At 34.7% G+C, this 17,677-nt stretch overlaps 3 protein-coding genes across 3 annotated transcripts; 2 read left to right on the forward strand and 1 right to left on the reverse strand.

Moving 5' to 3' along the window:
- Positions 1–1,309: 1,309 nt before the first annotated feature.
- LOC132171298 (ATP synthase F1 complex assembly factor) lies at positions 1,310–5,410 on the reverse strand. The gene is made up of 4 exons (XM_059582583.2): positions 4,739–5,410; positions 3,333–3,412; positions 3,130–3,188; positions 1,310–1,977 (listed from the first exon to the last, which is right to left on the reverse strand). Exons 1-4 carry the CDS (start codon positions 5,057–5,059, stop codon positions 1,676–1,678), a joined length of 762 nt encoding a protein of 253 aa, XP_059438566.1. The 5' UTR covers positions 5,060–5,410; the 3' UTR covers positions 1,310–1,675.
- A 4,336-nt stretch (positions 5,411–9,746) lies between these two features.
- LOC132172353 (Peroxidase superfamily protein) lies at positions 9,747–14,050 on the forward strand. Its single transcript, XM_059583837.2, has 3 exons — positions 9,747–10,110; positions 10,203–10,403; positions 13,330–14,050. Exons 1-3 carry the CDS (start codon positions 9,850–9,852, stop codon positions 13,909–13,911), a joined length of 1,044 nt encoding a protein of 347 aa, XP_059439820.2. The 5' UTR covers positions 9,747–9,849; the 3' UTR covers positions 13,912–14,050.
- A 1,515-nt stretch (positions 14,051–15,565) lies between these two features.
- Positions 15,566–17,636, forward strand: LOC132172680 (D-Tyr-tRNA(Tyr) deacylase family protein). Its single transcript, XM_059584223.2, has 8 exons — positions 15,566–15,706; positions 15,776–15,867; positions 15,949–16,015; positions 16,151–16,181; positions 16,292–16,432; positions 17,066–17,091; positions 17,194–17,249; positions 17,341–17,636. The coding sequence occupies exons 1-8, from the start codon at positions 15,572–15,574 to the stop codon at positions 17,369–17,371; spliced, it is 579 nt and encodes a 192-aa protein (XP_059440206.2). The 5' UTR covers positions 15,566–15,571; the 3' UTR covers positions 17,372–17,636.
- Positions 17,637–17,677: the final 41 nt, after the last annotated feature.

Here is a 17,677-nt window from a genome sequence, read left to right on the forward strand (position 1 = left end):
AAGGAGTGGCTCCAACCACCCCTCACCGCCAATTAGAAGTAGCTCAGCCATGCCCAAATGGCCAAATGGGGTGGTTTCGGGCACCCCTGGTTGGATATGGGAGATGGTCTAGTCACCTCCTTCAATTTTTTTAATTTTTTTAATTTTTTATATATTTTTTTAATATTGTATATGGCCACGTGTCAGTTCTTATCATGTTGACGTGGACTTCCGTTAATTTTATAGACAGAAGCACCATCTCCTTTTTAAGCCATCAGTAAAGTACTATCTATAATACGAATTAAAACTGAAGTGGGCAAAAATAAAGTCGTTAAACTAGAAGTACTACAAAGGTGTTTAATCTATTAAGCTATCAATTATGTCAATATTTCCTAAACTACCAAAAATTGTAAATGTCTCCTCCAAAACCAACAAAAAAACAAAAATGACTGACAAATTTTCAATAAAATAAAAATACCCGAATACATTTGAGAAAAAAGAAGAAGAAGTGGTTAGAAAGTCAACCCAAAAAAGCTCGGGGGTGGTTTAGCCATCCCGAACCACTTAGGGTGGTCCGGCCACCACCTTACGATGTTGGAGGTGATTTGACGGCCCAATTTTATTTATTTATTTTTTTTTTTGTCGTTGATTGCTTTTTTAAAAATATATATATATATATATATATATATATATATATATATATATATATATATTTATTAAAGATATTTTTGCCATTGAAGAAATTTTCCAAATTTTTTTTCTTTTTTTAACATTCAAGAATATTAGACCGTTATCGGCAAATAAAAGATGAATGATGGGAATATGACCTTTGTCGTGCCTGTAGTAACCCACAAATGGGTGTCACCGGCCTGCCTAAGACCCCGACAATTCTTGAAAATACAATGCATTGCCCCATCTACGGTAACTGGAGGAAAAAAAAAAAAAAAAAAAAAAAGATTCTTCAAGTTGGTAAGCTCAGTAAAACTGAAGGAGAATCCAAATCTCTCTAAACACCAAATATTATAGAAAAAAATCACATCCTAAATGGTATTAGGCTTTTATTATGTCCATCTTAATCTCTTGTCATAAATGGGTCCCTTTTTTGTTTTTATTTTCTCTTTATTTATTGAATTTCAGAATTTTATTAGTTAAGATTTGGACATTGTTCGAACCTTTGTTTTGTTTTTTTTTTTTTTTTTCTCACTGTTTTGTTAGGCAACATTTTAGTTTAGGATCTACTCTTATCTGAATCTGACAAATGGTTACCTTTTCGCATCTTCAGGGGTGACATGGGCAACACTTTCCTAATCTGGCTAATGGAGAATCCACCTGTTCATAAAAATCTTGATCAAGAGGGCATATGGAGGCTGCCTTTGATCAATCTATATGCATATATGTTTTTGCTTCAAAAGCAATGAGACAGTTGCTGAAGATTGCTCCACCGACATGAGAGTGAAATACCAGTCCAGGATTTCAGAGTACCATAATGCTTAAAACAATAGTTTGTACTGTCATTCAGGAAAAAGAACAAAACCCAAAAAAAAAAAATTACCTTTTTGGGTAAAAAAAAAGGAACTGCATCAAAAACCAGAACCTTCAATTCGATCTTTAACATGAAATATACTACCACATCTCCCACTCCCTTCTCTTTTACCATCATATTAGTCAAAGTCCCTGTCTTCTGGCAGATCACAAACTAGCTAGGCATGTCTAAGGCTTGCAAGACATCCTTGAACTCAAAATCATGAGTTTCTTTGTTAAACCGTTCAACCAGCTTGTATCTCATATCATTCAAATAAAAAGATTGGGTGGTTTCCAAAAGCCATTTTGCCTCTTCGTCGCTAAGCTTGCTCGCGAACACAACATCACCGCGGATAAGCACCAAGTCCTTGCTTTCTGCAAATTCTTTGTAATAAGATACAGTGAAGTATGGAGCTGCTTGAGTTCCTCTTGCCTTGTAATCCTCAAGACCAGTGAAAATCATGTGTGGCATCTGTACTGCAAGAAAGGTTTGAATGAACATTTGAGTGAACATGCAAACACAGTGACAGTCACAAAGAATTTATTCCATCTCTCTTAATTGGCATGAGTTAATATAAAGTGAGTGCCAATAATGTGGTATTATCAGTCCAGTGCTTCTGTTACAGCCAGTCTTTATTCAAGACTCTAATTTCAAGCCTTGTAGGCTAGAACAAGGGACCGTATGTCCTTAGGTGGCAGTTTCACTTTTACCTTTATGTCACATCAGAACACATTTTTGTCAATACACATTAACAAAAATAACAAAAATATTTGCATTTCTTTGCGATAATTGCTATTTTAGGCACTTCCATAATTATATTGAAAATTCCATTAGAGGTGGCGCTTTTTGCAACCCTTAAAAAATAAAGGTGCTCTTTACAATGGTGAGAAAAGCAATATCCTGTAATTTTTACAGGATATATGCATACAGCTGTAATAATAGGAGGCAAACGAACTGAGAAGTCTGAATAATGCTTTTGTTTGTTGAATACACTATCTTCAATTCTCATTGTTTTATGCATATCACCTTTAAATAACAAATAGGGCTCAAGCTTTAATAAATTATAACCCAAGATATTTTTCCCTTTTTGTTTTAGTCTGCAACCCCAGGCCTTGCCAATGCATCCTTCTCCTTCGGACTTTCAATCACATAGGACCTAATGCCTAGAAAACATCAAAGAAGAGAATAGATACTTCCAATATATTAATAATGATAAACTAACACCAGCTTGATTATGTGTAATTGCGGCCTCTATTTGGGGTTACCCACTTGCATGTGTTACAGCTCCTACTCAATTGTGTATATGCTTCACTAGCAAAAAAGTAAAAATACTTTTTTTTGATAAGTAAGAACCAGTCTTAATAAAAGCGTAAGGCACCCCAAAGTAAAAATACTATAGTGCATATCTAAGTAGACCAGTAGATTAGTTACTTATAAAAGCACTTTAGGTATAGGTGCATCAGATGATATGATTAATTATCTCAATTCATATCCAAGAGTAGATCACTCCACCAACAAGGTTAAGGGAAATTTGGTCAACATATATATATATCGATTTTAATGAAGAGGCAACCTCTAACAATTATGAACAGCAGCAAGTATGATATGGCCAGTGATAGAAACCTAACCTTGAGCAAACATTGTTGTATAACCACTTCCTTTCCACAAAGGAATGACAAAATATCGGCTGCAAGGATAGACAGAAGTATGAATAGCAATATAAAGAAAGAGGACATATATGCAATATAAACATGTTTTTCTTTTTTATTGGTAAGCAAGAATTTAATAAGAAAGTAACAAAGTGGACGCAAACATCATCTAAATGGATTACCAATCTGCTGCTCTATGCTCCATCAAGTAATAAAGTTTTGCTGCCATAGTCGCTCCAATATGGCCTCTTCCCAGGTGATACTGAAAATGATAACACATCCAAAAATAACTAAAATATACATTGACAAAACTATCTACAGTCTATGGTCCCAGAGTTCCGTGTCATTATAATTTTCTTCAAAATAACAAAGGAAATTCAATTCAATCATAAAAAAGCTAGTCTGCATAAAAATCTTTATCTTTCCCAAATATACAAATTAAGGTTTAAGAAGCAATATCCCTTATGAAGGCATAGTCCAGACTAAATATACACAGAAATGACAATTGGAAGAGGTTGACAGATGAAAGGAACTTCCCAGATGCTACTTTAATGAAGTTATAATGGAGATTCGATGAAATTAAGTTAATTCTACAAAACATGTTCTAAGTTTGCCCAACAAATTTAGAAAGGCAAATAAACCTAAAAGGAATCATGAAGCATGCTTCATTTGGCAATGTCAACCAAAACGTGATTATGTTCACAAGCAAGTAAATAAGAAATCTAGAGTCCCGTACACAGATATTTCCTCTCAAAAGAAGCTAAAGAGAAAAATGTGGATTTTTCAAAATTTAGTTTGGTGAAGCCAAATGTAACGTATTGACATCGAAGAATATGGAGTTAAATGTTACATAAAGAATCATCTAATTACGTTCTACTAAAAATCCCAAAAAATTAAAAACTAGTCTAGAATAGAATTGTCTTGAAATAACACTTTGCACAATTTGCTTCTAAGAACTCCTTGATATTGAAGTGTTGAATTAGCCAGATGGAGTTAATGATCTAACTCTGGCCTAGCCCTCTAACAATTAAAGTTCCAAAACATACTGAAGTAATGATACAACCACCTCTATTAGAACAAGTCAAAAATGTGAGATGGATGACAGACATAATTAGGTACATTTACAAGGAACCGCAAAAATATGCTTAATATAATTCTTTCAGCTGACCAGGTTAGCAATATCCACTCTACAACTTGATTCAGTCCTCCAAATATGCACACAAACAAACAACAGGGAGCAATATATCTACACTGGAGAGATGAGCTTAATGACTATTTATTTATTTCATTAGACCATATAGTCCCATCCATCCTTGAAGCATAACATACAAAGGTTGTACTTTCTAAAAAAAGAAAAGCATGACATACACAAATAGTGTCTTTTTGTTTTTTCGATTACATAGTCTATATCAATAGAAAATTTCGTCCACCAGGAGTTTTTCTCAAATTCAATTTGTTCTAACTTCTCACAAAGTAATCAGAGAAGCTAGTGCAGTCATCCAACACCCATTTCAAAAAAGAAAAGTACATCTAGAACTAGCATTCATAAGAAAATTCAAATCATGAGCTTGAGAATTTGAGACATTACATCATCCCAAACCGAAGTGATGTCCTCGGACGAGCGGTCCTTCACCCTCTCGATATCCATAATCGAGTCCAGGGGCTTCCGCTGCAACGGCGTGAATCCAGTAGCAAAGCTTGAAGTCCTATAGAAACCAAGCGAACCCCACTTCACAAAATCTCCGGGGATCGCTGTCTCTTGCAGTTTTTGGAGATTTGGTTGCAAAGACAAGGCACTGAAAGACTGTTTCGGGACAACACAGGTCGATGAAGCATATTTGGGTAGAGTTGTCAATGAAGAAGAAGAAGAAGCTATGGCCCTTAAAATTCTTGACGACAAACGTTGCATTGTCAAAATGTAAAATTTGAATGAAATGAATGATTTTTGAGGCTTTAAATGGTAAGTTCAAAACTATTGTATGACGCTTTTGGAGGGGGATTGGGTGTGAGTTGGGATTCAAATGAGTGAGCCCAGATGAGTCAGTACGGTCGCCGATTCAGTTCAGCACGTCCTCTTAAACCAACTTCTGATCTTAGGTCCTATTTGTGACCGTGAATATTTGCTCCAAAGCTAGCTACTTTGAGGAAGACCATGGAGGGGCTCAACTGAAGACTTTTATCAAACAGTTGGAGTTCTATACAGGTAGCTACTGTTGGGAAGGGAAGGGAGAACAAAACCTTGTAGAGTAGGTAGCGAGTCTGCGACTGGCGAGGGAAGGCGTTAGGGGCTGAACTTAACTGGGCTTGACTTGAGAATGTTTCGTGTAAAGCCCATACTGTATGGGCCACGCCCCGGTGAAGTAATTTTTTTTTTTTTTTTTTCTTTTCTACTTTTATTTGGAAGTGATAGTGAAGTATTTCTCGGTGCATGCTAGTCATGTCCTAAAGGCAATCACTATGTTACCGACACAATAGAGTAATAGAAAAAATATTTTTAAAAAATGATGTGATTTTTAAATTACCAATATATTCGTAATCGATTTCTATTAAATTTTAATCAAATAGCGATTTTAAAATTCAATTCACTTTTTTAAGAACCAAAAACAACTTCTAAAATCACTCTAAAAAATACGGCTTTTTGAATCAAGGATACTCGCCCGAGTTATCATATTTCTTTTTGGGAACGGAAATAGATTTTCAATAGAAGTCAACAAATCAACTCATGTCGCCTAGTTTGTTGTGGGCTGCAAGATCTTGCTCATGATGGGTTGCAACAATGTGTGAGATCTTGCACACGAGTAATGTTACACACATTTTCATTTTCATAATTTTGTTCTTATATTTCTTTAGATGAATTATTATTCAATTTTAATCTAATAATAATTTTAAAATCATAAAAACCACCCGTTTGTAGCATTACTTACCCAACAAACCAACCCATCACTAATCACCAATCATAAGTGTCAATGCAATTCTAGGGTCATGTGGCGATCATTTCTAACTACAATACTCATATATTCGGATTAGGATTTACTCCATTTTAAGTTACTTGAATTTCAGGGAAATTCAGACAACCTAAGAAAAGAAAATTGTAAAGTCTACTTACCTTGGGCAAGTAAGTTTTGCATCTTAAACTATTTGAGAAAGGAAAGGTTCTATGAATCCGAATGCCCTACAGTTAGCGATCACCAGTGTCGATGTAATTCTAGGTAGGGGGAAAAAGCAGTTATAGTTAGCGATTATCGACTAAAACTGCTAACCACAATTGCTTAGGCGATTAACAAAATCATCTAACTACCTTCCCTAACCGCATTTTAAAAGGAAAAAAAAAAAAAAAAAAAAAAAAAAAAAAAAAAAAACATCGTTTATAGGGTAATACCCTACTACATAGTATAGGCAGTTAGACGATTAGCGATTATCAGTTAGGGCGGTTAAAGGTCTATTTTAGCACTAATTCTAGGTCATGTTGTGGTCATTTCCAACTACCAACACCCATCGATTTGTATTATGATTTACTACCGTCAAGTTATTTGAAGAAATTGAAAAAATTTAGACGATTTAAGGGAAGAAATTGTAAAGTCCATTTACTTTTGGCAGGTGAGTTTTGCATTCAAAACTATCCTAATTGTTAGAAATTTGGGCTTGTGTTGTAAATTTTTGAACTGTCCAAATTTTATTTTACCCTCTTTTTCATAAAAAAACTTGAAATCAAATTTGAACTATATATTGGTTGAACCTATTTGTTTTGGGCAGCCCCCCACCTACTTAGGGGGCAAGGCTCTGGACAGCAAGATGCTACAGCCTCTGCTCTATAAAATTCTTCAAATTTCTAACTATTCTGGCAGCCAAATATAACAATTGCTCGTCTAGGCTCCATAACCTTCTCTCTATGCTGATAATTTAACCTTCTCTATGTTGGAATCCCATCCACCAATTGGAATGTTGGAAATAATTGAGAATCAAGCCGAGGGAGTTAGTGCCCAACCCATCTGCTATTGATGTTTTTGGCGCGTCATGCATGTAAAGCAATTTGAAGCCACTTTTAGATTATGCAAACACAGGGAAATGACTCATACATATTCAATCAAACGACTTCTGCAGATAGATAACATTGATGGGACAATATGCTCACGTGGCAAGATCATGGTGGGGGCACTGTGACTTCAATCGGTGCAGTCCACTCTGACTCCTCAATAGGTGCAGTCCACAGGCTTTCTTATTATAATCTTATCCCTATTTTTTCAGTTCCTTTTGGTTTTTACCCATCATTTTCCATAATTCTATAACCTCCCCATTGTCCCCAAGTACTTGGAAATCTTTTATATTTCGAATTGAATCAGCAGTAGGTTGTGGGCTTCTGCCAAAATGACAAAAAGAAATTATGAATATCTGAACTTGCTTGACCTCTTTTGGCTTCTGTCTCTGACTATGATCATTACTTTATATTATAAGGCCCCTCGACAAGCTAGAAATGACAAAAGACCTACAAAAGTAAAAGTGAACAACAGACAGTAGAGAAAGGTCCGTAGGGAAGAATCTATAAAAATAAAAAAATAAAAAGAAAAAGAAAAAGAAAAAGGTGGGAAGACAGAAATTACAGTGGGTGACTACGAGCTCACACTCACACATGAATTTAATTTCTTTTACTCCATGGGTACGTACTCTGGCAGTACCCCCCAGTACCCACTACTCTGAATCTACATGAAAAGTAAAAAGATAAATCAATAATGATAAATTAATAAGAATTTGAATTTAGTTGCTGGGTTTTTAATCCCGTTAACCGTTTGTCGTTTACCATGCGTGTCTCATTTGACTTATCAACGTCAATCTTAACATCTCAATATAATGCCAAGACAACGAAATCGAAGCTTTTTGTTATTGTGAGTTTGCTCTTTAGGTTTCATGTTTTATGTTTCTCTAACGGTAAAATGACAAAGCGACCTAAACTAAATAAAAAACCTAGAGGATATATATATATATATATATATATATATATATATATGGTATTGATTATTCAGTGAGGTCCCCCGTTGCACATGCCAGCATTTAAGAAGTCATGCGTGGGTTGCTAGTGGTCTCACTCTATTCCCCCCCACGGGTTCTGCTCATGCTTCTATTTTTGCAAACATAAATCATCAGTGGCATGTCTTGAACGCCTTTATCGTTGATTAATTCCTGTTTTTTTCCTCTTGTCGGGCAGAAGAGTATAATAAAAGCACGTTGTTAGATAGTGACTGCGGATCATGATTTGGCCTTCAATAAACTGTGATTGATGATGATTAATAATTGCTCATACCAGCAAGTGATTCAGAATCTTGTTGGCAATTCATATTCTCGTGTATATTGTGTCCAACTATGAGTATAACATTATATAAGTAAATTTATAATCCGTTAATTTTATGTTGGGTTCGTTCAAAAATTGACGGTTATAAATGTTGTGTATCAGGTTTGAGTCATACTAAAATATGAGTATAAGATTATAATTAGAAAAAAATATAAAAAAAAACCCCACAAACTACCAGCCGTTTATGATATAGCCTCTAATATTCAAAAGGTACTAAAGCAGCCCCAAACTACCAAAATGGATAAAAAATGCCACTTATTTTTTTATATTCCTACATTACCCCTATTCTTTTAACAAATAAAATAATAAAATAATTGTAAAAAAAAAAAAAAAAAAACCAAACAATTTTTTAAAGTACAAAAAAAAAAACCAATGGCGAATAAATACAAAAAAAAAAAAAAGGTTTTTTGAAATAAATAAATAATTTAAGCCAACTATAGTGACTAATTTAGGTCAACTAACTATTCATGTCGTATTAAAGTAAAATCAAAAGTATAGTTCTTGAGATATTCCAAAAAGAAAAAATTTAGTTATTGGAGTCAAACTCTGTTAAGAAATTGTTTTTATTCACCCATTGATTTTACTTTAATATGACATTAAGCAATTTGTAATTTAGGCCAACTACAATGACTATTTTTTTTTTTTTTTTTTTTGTATTTATTCGCCCATTGGTTTTTTTGTATTTTTAAAAAATTGTTTAGTTTTTTTTACAATTATTTTATTTGTTAAAAGAATATGGGTATTATAGAAATATAAAAAAGTTACATTTTTAATACATTTTGATAGTTTGGGGAGTTACTTTAGTATCTTTTGAACATTGGAGGGCTATATTGCAAACGGCTAGTAGTTTGGGTAACTTTTTTATATTTTTCCCAAATAATTAAACGAGTTAGACCTCTCGACCTTAACTTGCTAATTTCGTGTTGAGTTCATACCGAATTTGTAAATCGTATTATTTGGCTTAATTAAGTACCCTAGCTAATATCAAACCATAAAGTTGTCACCAAGCCATATCAGTTGGGACTTGGGATCCAGCTTAAATTTGTCTCAATTATTCCAAGAGGCATTCTTTTGGCTCTTTCTCAAATTTCACCCATCATATCTCTCTTCTCTTCACCCCATGTTTGGTCTACCACATTATACAATTAAGAGCATCTCTCTCTCTCTCTCTCTCTCTTCCCCCACCATTTTTCTTCTAATGTTTTGGGCTTCACGGGTCTTGATTACCACTATTTTTCTACATGGCAATTTGTCCCACAACAGACTTTCACACCCCACTTCTTCACTTCTTTTTTCTTTTATATATATTCTCCCACTGTTCTTCCTTTGTCCTAATCTGCCCCTCAGTCCAAGCCATGTCTGTCCTTTCCTCTTCTTCTTCTTCCTCTTCCTTTGTTTTGACTTGTTTGCTCATCATCACCTTCCACTCCTCAAATTGTTTAGCCAAAGACACCAATGCCACTCGCCGCCACCGCCAAGTCTCCTCTGACTATTACGCCACATCATGCCCCCAGCTGGAGCAGCTCATTGGGTCTGTCACCAGCCAACTGTTCAAAGAAAAACCGGTCTCCGGTCCGGCCACCATTCGCCTCTTCTTCCATGACTGCTTTGTAAAAGTAAGCACACAATGCATGCATGCACCATTTCCCCTGCTTCTTCATTCAATGCATTTTTCTTTCACTGATTCTGAATTTATATCGTGATAAAGGGCTGTGATGCATCGATATTAATATCATCGAAGCCGGGAAGCAAACAGTTGGCGGAGAAGGATGCAGAGGATAACAAGGACCTGAGGGAAGAGGGGTTTGAGACGATAATGAAGGCCAAAGCCTTGGTGGAGAGCAAGTGCCCTGGTGTAGTTTCTTGTGCTGACATTTTAGCAATTGCAGCCAGAGACTTTGTGCATTTGGTCAGTGCTTTCTTTCCTTTCACCTTGATACTCCTTTCCTTTTTCTTTTTTTTTTTTAAATGTCAAAATATGCTCAAAGTGGCTTCTGAGTTATATGCAACTCACCACCCCCTTTTAACTTATTACTTTAATAGTCCTTTCAATTAGGTTAAACACCACTCCGGAGACACTTTTCCGATAAATTTATAAAAATAACACGTATACATTTTTTTTAATAATATATATGTGAAATGCACGTAAGTTTTTAATAAAATTTATTCTAATTTTGTCCTTGTTATTATAAAAATGTGTTTTTTACATGTTAAAAGAATACATGTCGTTTTTATAGACTTAATTGAAGAAAATTCATCCAATTTAGTTTCAAAAAACACTCAATCAATTTTTTAGTTATGACTTATAAAAATAATAATTAATAATTAATTTTCACTGTCATACCTTCTAGGTTATATAATTAAAGTCTGCGGAGCAGTAATCTTGAGATAATTTTGGCATGGTGACAGCTCAAAACTGAGTTGATGGTCTAATTGAGAAAAGCTAGTATGAGCACGTGTCCATAGGAGAAAAAGGACATGCTTTTTGCTATTTTGTTCTATGATAACTATTGCTTGATAAGGAAATAGAAAGCAGGAATCCAAAGAGCTCCGTTTGTTCAAATTTAATTCTGTTTATTGTTTTTTTTTTTTTCTCAAAATAAAAATATTAATAAATAATTCAAATATAAAAAACTTTTAAAAGTTATGTCATATCATAACACTTTTTTTTTTGAAAAAATATAAAATATAAAATTAAAAAAAAAAAAAAAAAAAACATATTAACGGATAAAATGAGCTATTTTATCAACTAATTATAAGTTTTCGTCCTTCACCAAAAAAAAAAAAAAAAAAAAAAAAACCTTATGAAGACTTGGCCTCCACTTTCATCCTCTTATTAAAATTATCATTGGGACATATAAGTTTTACACATGGAACTCGATCACGAGAGTATTCAATTAATTATATTTAAAGGGTATTTTTGTCTTTTTACTTAAAAAAAAAATAAAAAATACCTGTCAAATATAACTAGCTCACCGGATATTCTCGCGTAGCCTTACAAATCCAAAAATAAATTTAAAAAATAAAAGAATACGAGAAGGATCAAGAGAAGTTGTACAGTAGAATATAGGTCGAATGAGGTATATATATAATCCTCAAAAGTAGCTCTTATTGCAATAGAAGATCCCTTTAGTTTTTTTATTTTTTATTTTTTTATTGAGAATTTCTTGAGTCTTGATATTGCATTTCTTCATTAAATGTAATTTAGAACAAATTACAAGCTAGACATTTTTGTTTATCATTTTCTTTAGTTGTCATAATTGTCAATATTATATTATTAGAAATGGATGATGTTTCCAAAGTATCTTAAAGACAGAGAGAGAAGGGTTGTTTAGTCCTTTTACAACTGGATTAATGCAGATCTCCATGTGCCTAATTTGTCGTTATAAGTGAATTCAAGAAAGAAATTTGTCGTTATAAGTAATTGTCCTTAGCCTGTTCTTGGTTATAACAAGTTGAGTACCCAAAACCAGTGAAAGTATTAATTAGCAGCAGCCCAGCCATCTTAATTGCCATTAAAATACAAAATGCCCAAGTAAAGAGACAAATTTGGTTTCATATATATATATATATATATATATATATATATATATATATATTTTCTGAGATGTTTCTAGCCCTATCAGTTTGCCTTCATGTGGTGCAGTTTTAGAGTTGACTGTGGTTTTATTATTATTATTATTGTGCGAAGCTTGATTTCTAAGTCAATTCAAACTTGCTTTTAACTTGGAATGATTTGGTTTAGGTGCCGTAAAAATATGCTACAATTTTTTAACGATTCAAATTTAATTTTAACTTTTTTCATGTAAAAGAGAGACAATAAAATTAAATCAGGATCGTTGAAAAACTGTAGCATACAAACCTCCCCTCAATTACCGTGCAATTTATGATGTTTTTTTCAAATTTTTTATTGAAGCAATGTCCTCTCAAACTACCAAAAAATTGCAATATACTCATTTTGTCTGCTAAAACACAAAAATGCCCCCAATTTTTTTTTTTTTTTTGGGTCACATTTTTTTAAAAAAAAATAATAATAATAATAAATAAATAAATAAAAAATAAAAAATAAAACTTCTTATTAAAAGTATTTTTGTCATTTTCTTATAATTTTTTGGTAGTTTAGTAAGAACACTACTTCAATTGATAGTTTTTTTTTGGGGGGAGGAGAGCATTTCAAAATGTCTGATAATTTGAGGGAGGTATGTGTATTTTTTCTTAAAAAAATTTTGTAGTATCACAATTTGAACTTAAAACTACTATAAATCAGGCTTGTTTGGCAAAATTTTTTAGATTAACCTTTTACTTTTTAGCAAAAAAGTAAAATAATTAACAAATAACTTAAAATACAAAACACTCAAAAACAACTTTCTCATTTATGTCACATCACAGCTAAAAAGTCAAAAGCACTCTCTAAATTGTGTAATCAAACCTGCTCATCATGTTAAATCATCAACTCTCTAAAATGTTTTAAGGGTGTTTAGGATCAAATGATTCAACAGGCAAAAATATTTTGTCAATGCATAAGAGATTTAGGATCAAATTGTACTCACATAGTCACATAGATAAACCAAATTGAACCTTCAAGACTCAAGATACGAAAAACATGTGGGGGCTGGCTGGCTAGATTTCTGGTGTGAGTCCAATTTCAGATTGACCATGTGTCAGGCTCGAATTGACCATTAGTGCTGCACCTCCTGGCTGCATCAAGACCAAATTTATGTCGGTTTTGGTTGCAGTGGTCTGAACTCATTCCTTCATAAGCACCACCACACATCCTTCAATTATTCCTGCCATGGCCCATGGCATCCTTTAATTTCCAAATTCATGTGGTGCAGGCAGGGGGTCCTTACTACCAAGTGAAAAAAGGAAGGTGGGATGGAAGCATATCAATGGCATCAAGGGTAGCCCCGAACATCCCGCGCGCAAATTCCACCGTCGATCAGCTACTCAAGCTCTTCGGCTCCAAAGGGTTAACAGCGGAAGACTTAGTCGTCCTCTCGGGAGCACATACAATCGGCTTTGCGCACTGCCAGAATTTTGTAAGCAGACTTTACAACTATCGTGGCACCAAGCAGCCGGACCCGGCCATCGATCCGAGGCTCCTCAAGGCACTGACAATGTCGTGCCCACACTATGGTGGCAACACTGACATTGTTGCACCATTTGATGTTACCACCCCATTCTTGTTTGATCATGCTTATTATGGCAATTTGGAAGCTAAACTCGGGTTATTAGCGACGGACCAAGGTTTGTTTTTGGACCCGCGGACCAAACCAGTTGTTCAAGCTTTGGCAAAGGATAAGAACAAGTTTTTCCAAGCTTTTGCAGCAGCCATGGAGAAAATGGGTTCAATTGGGGTGAAGAGGGGAGGAAAACATGGAGAGAAAAGGAAAGATTGTAGTATGCATATCTCCTGATCATGATTGGCTTTGAGTAATTTGGATTCAATTTGGTGTTTGGAATTGGAATAATTAATTGGAGAGAGGATTAATTGGTGACCAATAAAAAACTCGCTAGGATAATCGTTTTCATCACATGATGTAATTTCAATTTAATTTTCATTTTTTGTTAAATTATCCGAGTTTTGTGGTTAAGAGTTTCCATAACTAGACAACACATTAATCCAAAATATTTCATTTTCCAAGAGTTTCCATAATTAAATGATTAATTAAGGTTTTATTTATTTATTTTTAAGATAATTAATAATTTATCATGGTATCAGAGCAGATCTCCATCATGTCTTTAGTCTACAATTCACCTCTCAATTCATTAAATATTTCACTTGCTACATCTCATTATTTTGAGATAATCTTTTCTTTTTTTTTTTTTTTTTTTTTTTTTTTGGGTAACATCATTTTGAGATAACTAGGAGTTTGATGCCCATTTAGTTTTATTTGTCTCCAAATGGTAGCTCAATCGACTGGGGATCATGTCTTATGAAATGGTGGTCACTAGATTATTCGTGTGATGGTTCGAAATATGTTTTTTAGAATTTCAAAAAAGTAGAAAAGAATAAAAAAATAATTAAAATTTGTTGGATCAGGCTCCACAAGACATGTTTTAAGAGCCGCCCAAATGAGCATAGCGGCATTGTTGCACTCAAACAATCCCTCTCTCAACACGGCACTCTCGCGATTCGAACCTATAACTGTAACACCCGGTCCCATATTAGGAAGATGAGAAGAAGCCCACATAGAGTGGGTAGTTTATAAAGATAGTCATGGGTGCTAAGTCCCACATTGCCTAGTTACTAGGTGAAACTGGGCTTTATAATGAATTCTAGAAAAACTCCAAATTGGCTAGTCCTTTTGGGGTAATAGCGCAGATGTGGCTAGCGCTTTTCCCTGGGTCGTTACAAGTGGTATCAGAGCCACCTACTAACGCCAGGCCATGTGGTATTAGAGCACTGCATGACGTAGCCCTGACGAGGACGTCAGGAATTTAAGAAGGGGAGTTTGTAACACCCAATCCCATATTGGGAAGATGAGAAGAAGCCCACATAGAGTGGGTAGTTTATAAAGATAGTCATGGGTGCTAAGTCCCACATTGCCTAGTTACTAGGTGAAACTGGGCTTTATAATGAATTCTAGGGAAACTCCAAATTGACTAGTCCTTTTGGGGTAATAGCGCAGATGTGGCTAGCGCTTTTCCCTGGGTCGTTACAATAACCCTCGCTCTGATACCTTTTGTTGGATTAGGCTTTTGACAATTTCATCTAAAAACTATTTGGTGTGTCCATTGAGTGAAGCTAAAGCCTTTTATGACATTTGAAATCACACCCAGTAAAATATGTTTTAAGAGCTGCCCAAGTGAACAGAGTGGCATTGTTGCACCCTAACAAATCTCACAAAACATCAAAATTTAATATGGTTCAACTCAATAAGCTTATATTCATTAGAGATAATCAAAAGAAAAAAATCACTACTAAAAAAATGAAAAAAATAATAATAATAAGGAAAAAATGACTGACGTGGCTAGTGATTCCAAACCAATTTGGATTTGAAAACTGATTTGGGCCCACATCAAGACTTTTCAATTCAAGACATTTGAAGAAAAAAAGAAAGAAAGAAAGACAACATGCTCGCTCTCTCTGTCTTCCCTTCCTTAGTAACCACACGCACCAAGCCGACAACGTTCGCCAGTACCAGCAAAGCCGAGCCAATCAGAGCAATGCGAGCCGTGGTTCAGCGAGTCGCCTCCGCAAGCGTCGAGGTCTCTCTCTCTCTCTCTCTCTCTCTCTGTATTATCCTACGCCACCGGCGAATAATAACATTTTTCCAGGTCGAGGGGCGCATCGTATCGGAAATTGGGCCGGGGCTGCTTGTCCTCGTCGGAATCCACGAGTCCGACTCCGACTCCGATGCCGACTACATGTACTCAAAATTTTTTTATTTTATTTTTATTATCCAATGTCAATTTCGTTTATTAGAATTCAGGAATTAATTTTGTTGCAGTTGTCGTAAGGTCTTGAATATGAGGTTGTTCCCTAATGAAAATACCGGCAAAGGATGGGACCAAAATGTAATTTTCAATTTCCCCTCCTTTTTTTCTCTTTTTTGGATGTGCTTATGTAACTGCTAGTGCCAGTTTAACTGTATTAACTGCTAATATGGTATAATTGGTAACGGTCTTTTTGAATTAAACTTTGGAGTGCAGGTAATGCAGAGAAACTATGAAGTTCTACTAGGTAATATAGCATACTATTAATTACATCATAGGATTAGGGGGATATGGTATTAGAAATGAAGTGGGCATTGTGTGAAATTTTTAATGGTTTATGGTGTTTGAGTTTGACAGTGAGTCAGTTTACATTATATGGATTCTTGAAGGGTAACAAGCCAGACTTCCACGTGGCAATGCCGCCCCAGACGGCGAAGCCCTTCTATGCATCTCTAGTTGAGAGGTTCCGGAAGTCCTATGATCCGGCCGCCATCAAAGGTAGATGTTGCTACTTTTATTTGTTTTGGTTGTCTTAATGTTGTTGTTTTGTTATTATATTAGGTGGCACCAGTTACAGAAATGTTGTGTTTGATAATAGAGGGCTCCTTTGCTAATGCTTTTTAGTTTTTTTTTTTTATTGTAACTTGATATAAAGGTTAAAATAGTTTTGAGTGTTTTGTGTGTTGAGCAGCTGTTTGTTAATGCTTTTGCTTCTTTTTTTTTTTGTTAAAAAACAAAAAGCAGTTTAAAAAGCATTAGCAAACAAGCCCACTGAGCCGATTTGCTTTTGTGTTGACGCAATTGTTTGCAATTATGATCATCTTCTTTGTTACTGAAAAAACAATTCCACATTATGATTTTTGCCCTGTTTGCTGGAAAGTTTATTTTGGGGTTAATCTGTTTAAATTATATATGACAAACTTCTGAGGGACTCCTAGGCTTCATTGTTCCTATCAGCTCCATAATTGTTCACTCCACAAAGCAAAGCTTTAACTAGTTTTAATCTCCCAACTACAACACTATTGTTCTTTGAAAAGATTATGATCCAATGTAGGCTTTGCACTAACTACACTGTTGTTAAGACTTCAATGTCTGATTTCTCATAATTGTTTTCCACTTTGGGTTGTGTAGATGGTGTATTTGGAGCAATGATGAAGGTAATATCTTGCCCAATTCCTTTCTTTCCCTGTTTGTTCTAATTTTTGTTTCATTTATTTTGTTGAGAACACCAGACCTTTGATGTTTCCATTTCCATATAGGTCAATTTGGTTAACGATGGACCGGTCACGATGCAGCTCGACTCACATGCCCCAAAGTGAGCTTAGTAGCTGCTTGAAGATGTTTTTCACATTATATTATTTTCTTTTTTGCACTTGTTTAAGTAAAAGAATGTTAAACAATTTCAGGAATTCAAATGGGGCAGTGGAGGAATCATAAAGGTTGCATGTGCTTGGATCAACTGTAATTGGGCTATGGACCTATGTTTCTTACTTCTATGCTGCAGAATTTGGAAAGTCGCTTTACAGGATACAGGACACGATTATCCCTTGTTGGGATCTTTCTTTGCTTCTTCCTTTCTTTTTTAATTTAGTTAATGAGTAATGAAGTATGTAGATGTGAGTGATAGAGGTGAGATTTGTTGTCCTTAAATTTCATAAGGTAACAATCTGATTTTCATCAATCCAATTGTCGAAGTAAATTTTTGGACGCCTGGATCAACAACAGATTTCTTTCAAAATAAAG

Source organism: Corylus avellana, chromosome 1, assembly GCF_965113065.1.
Source record: "Corylus avellana chromosome 1, dhCorAvel1.hap1.2, whole genome shotgun sequence".
NCBI lineage: Eukaryota > Viridiplantae > Streptophyta > Magnoliopsida > Fagales > Betulaceae > Corylus > Corylus avellana.

Coding starts and splice junctions, on each gene's coding strand:
- LOC132171298 (XM_059582583.2), bottom strand. CDS start 5,059: ATGCAACGTTTGTCGTCAAGAATTTTAAGGGCCATAGCTTCTTCTTCT. Junction 3,413..4,738: donor TCACTTCGGTTTGGGATGAT/GTAATGTCTCAA, acceptor TATCATTTTCAG/TATCACCTGGGAAGAGGCCA. Junction 1,978..3,129: donor TACAACAATGTTTGCTCAAG/GTTAGGTTTCTA, acceptor CCTTTCTTGCAG/TACAGATGCCACACATGATT.
- LOC132172353 (XM_059583837.2), top strand. CDS start 9,850: ATGTCTGTCCTTTCCTCTTCTTCTTCTTCCTCTTCCTTTGTTTTGACT. Junction 10,111..10,202: donor TCCATGACTGCTTTGTAAAA/GTAAGCACACAA, acceptor ATCGTGATAAAG/GGCTGTGATGCATCGATATT. Junction 10,404..13,329: donor CCAGAGACTTTGTGCATTTG/GTCAGTGCTTTC, acceptor CATGTGGTGCAG/GCAGGGGGTCCTTACTACCA.
- LOC132172680 (XM_059584223.2), top strand. CDS start 15,572: ATGCTCGCTCTCTCTGTCTTCCCTTCCTTAGTAACCACACGCACCAAG. Junction 16,433..17,065: donor TGATCCGGCCGCCATCAAAG/GTAGATGTTGCT, acceptor TGGGTTGTGTAG/ATGGTGTATTTGGAGCAATG. Junction 17,250..17,340: donor CTCGACTCACATGCCCCAAA/GTGAGCTTAGTA, acceptor AAACAATTTCAG/GAATTCAAATGGGGCAGTGG.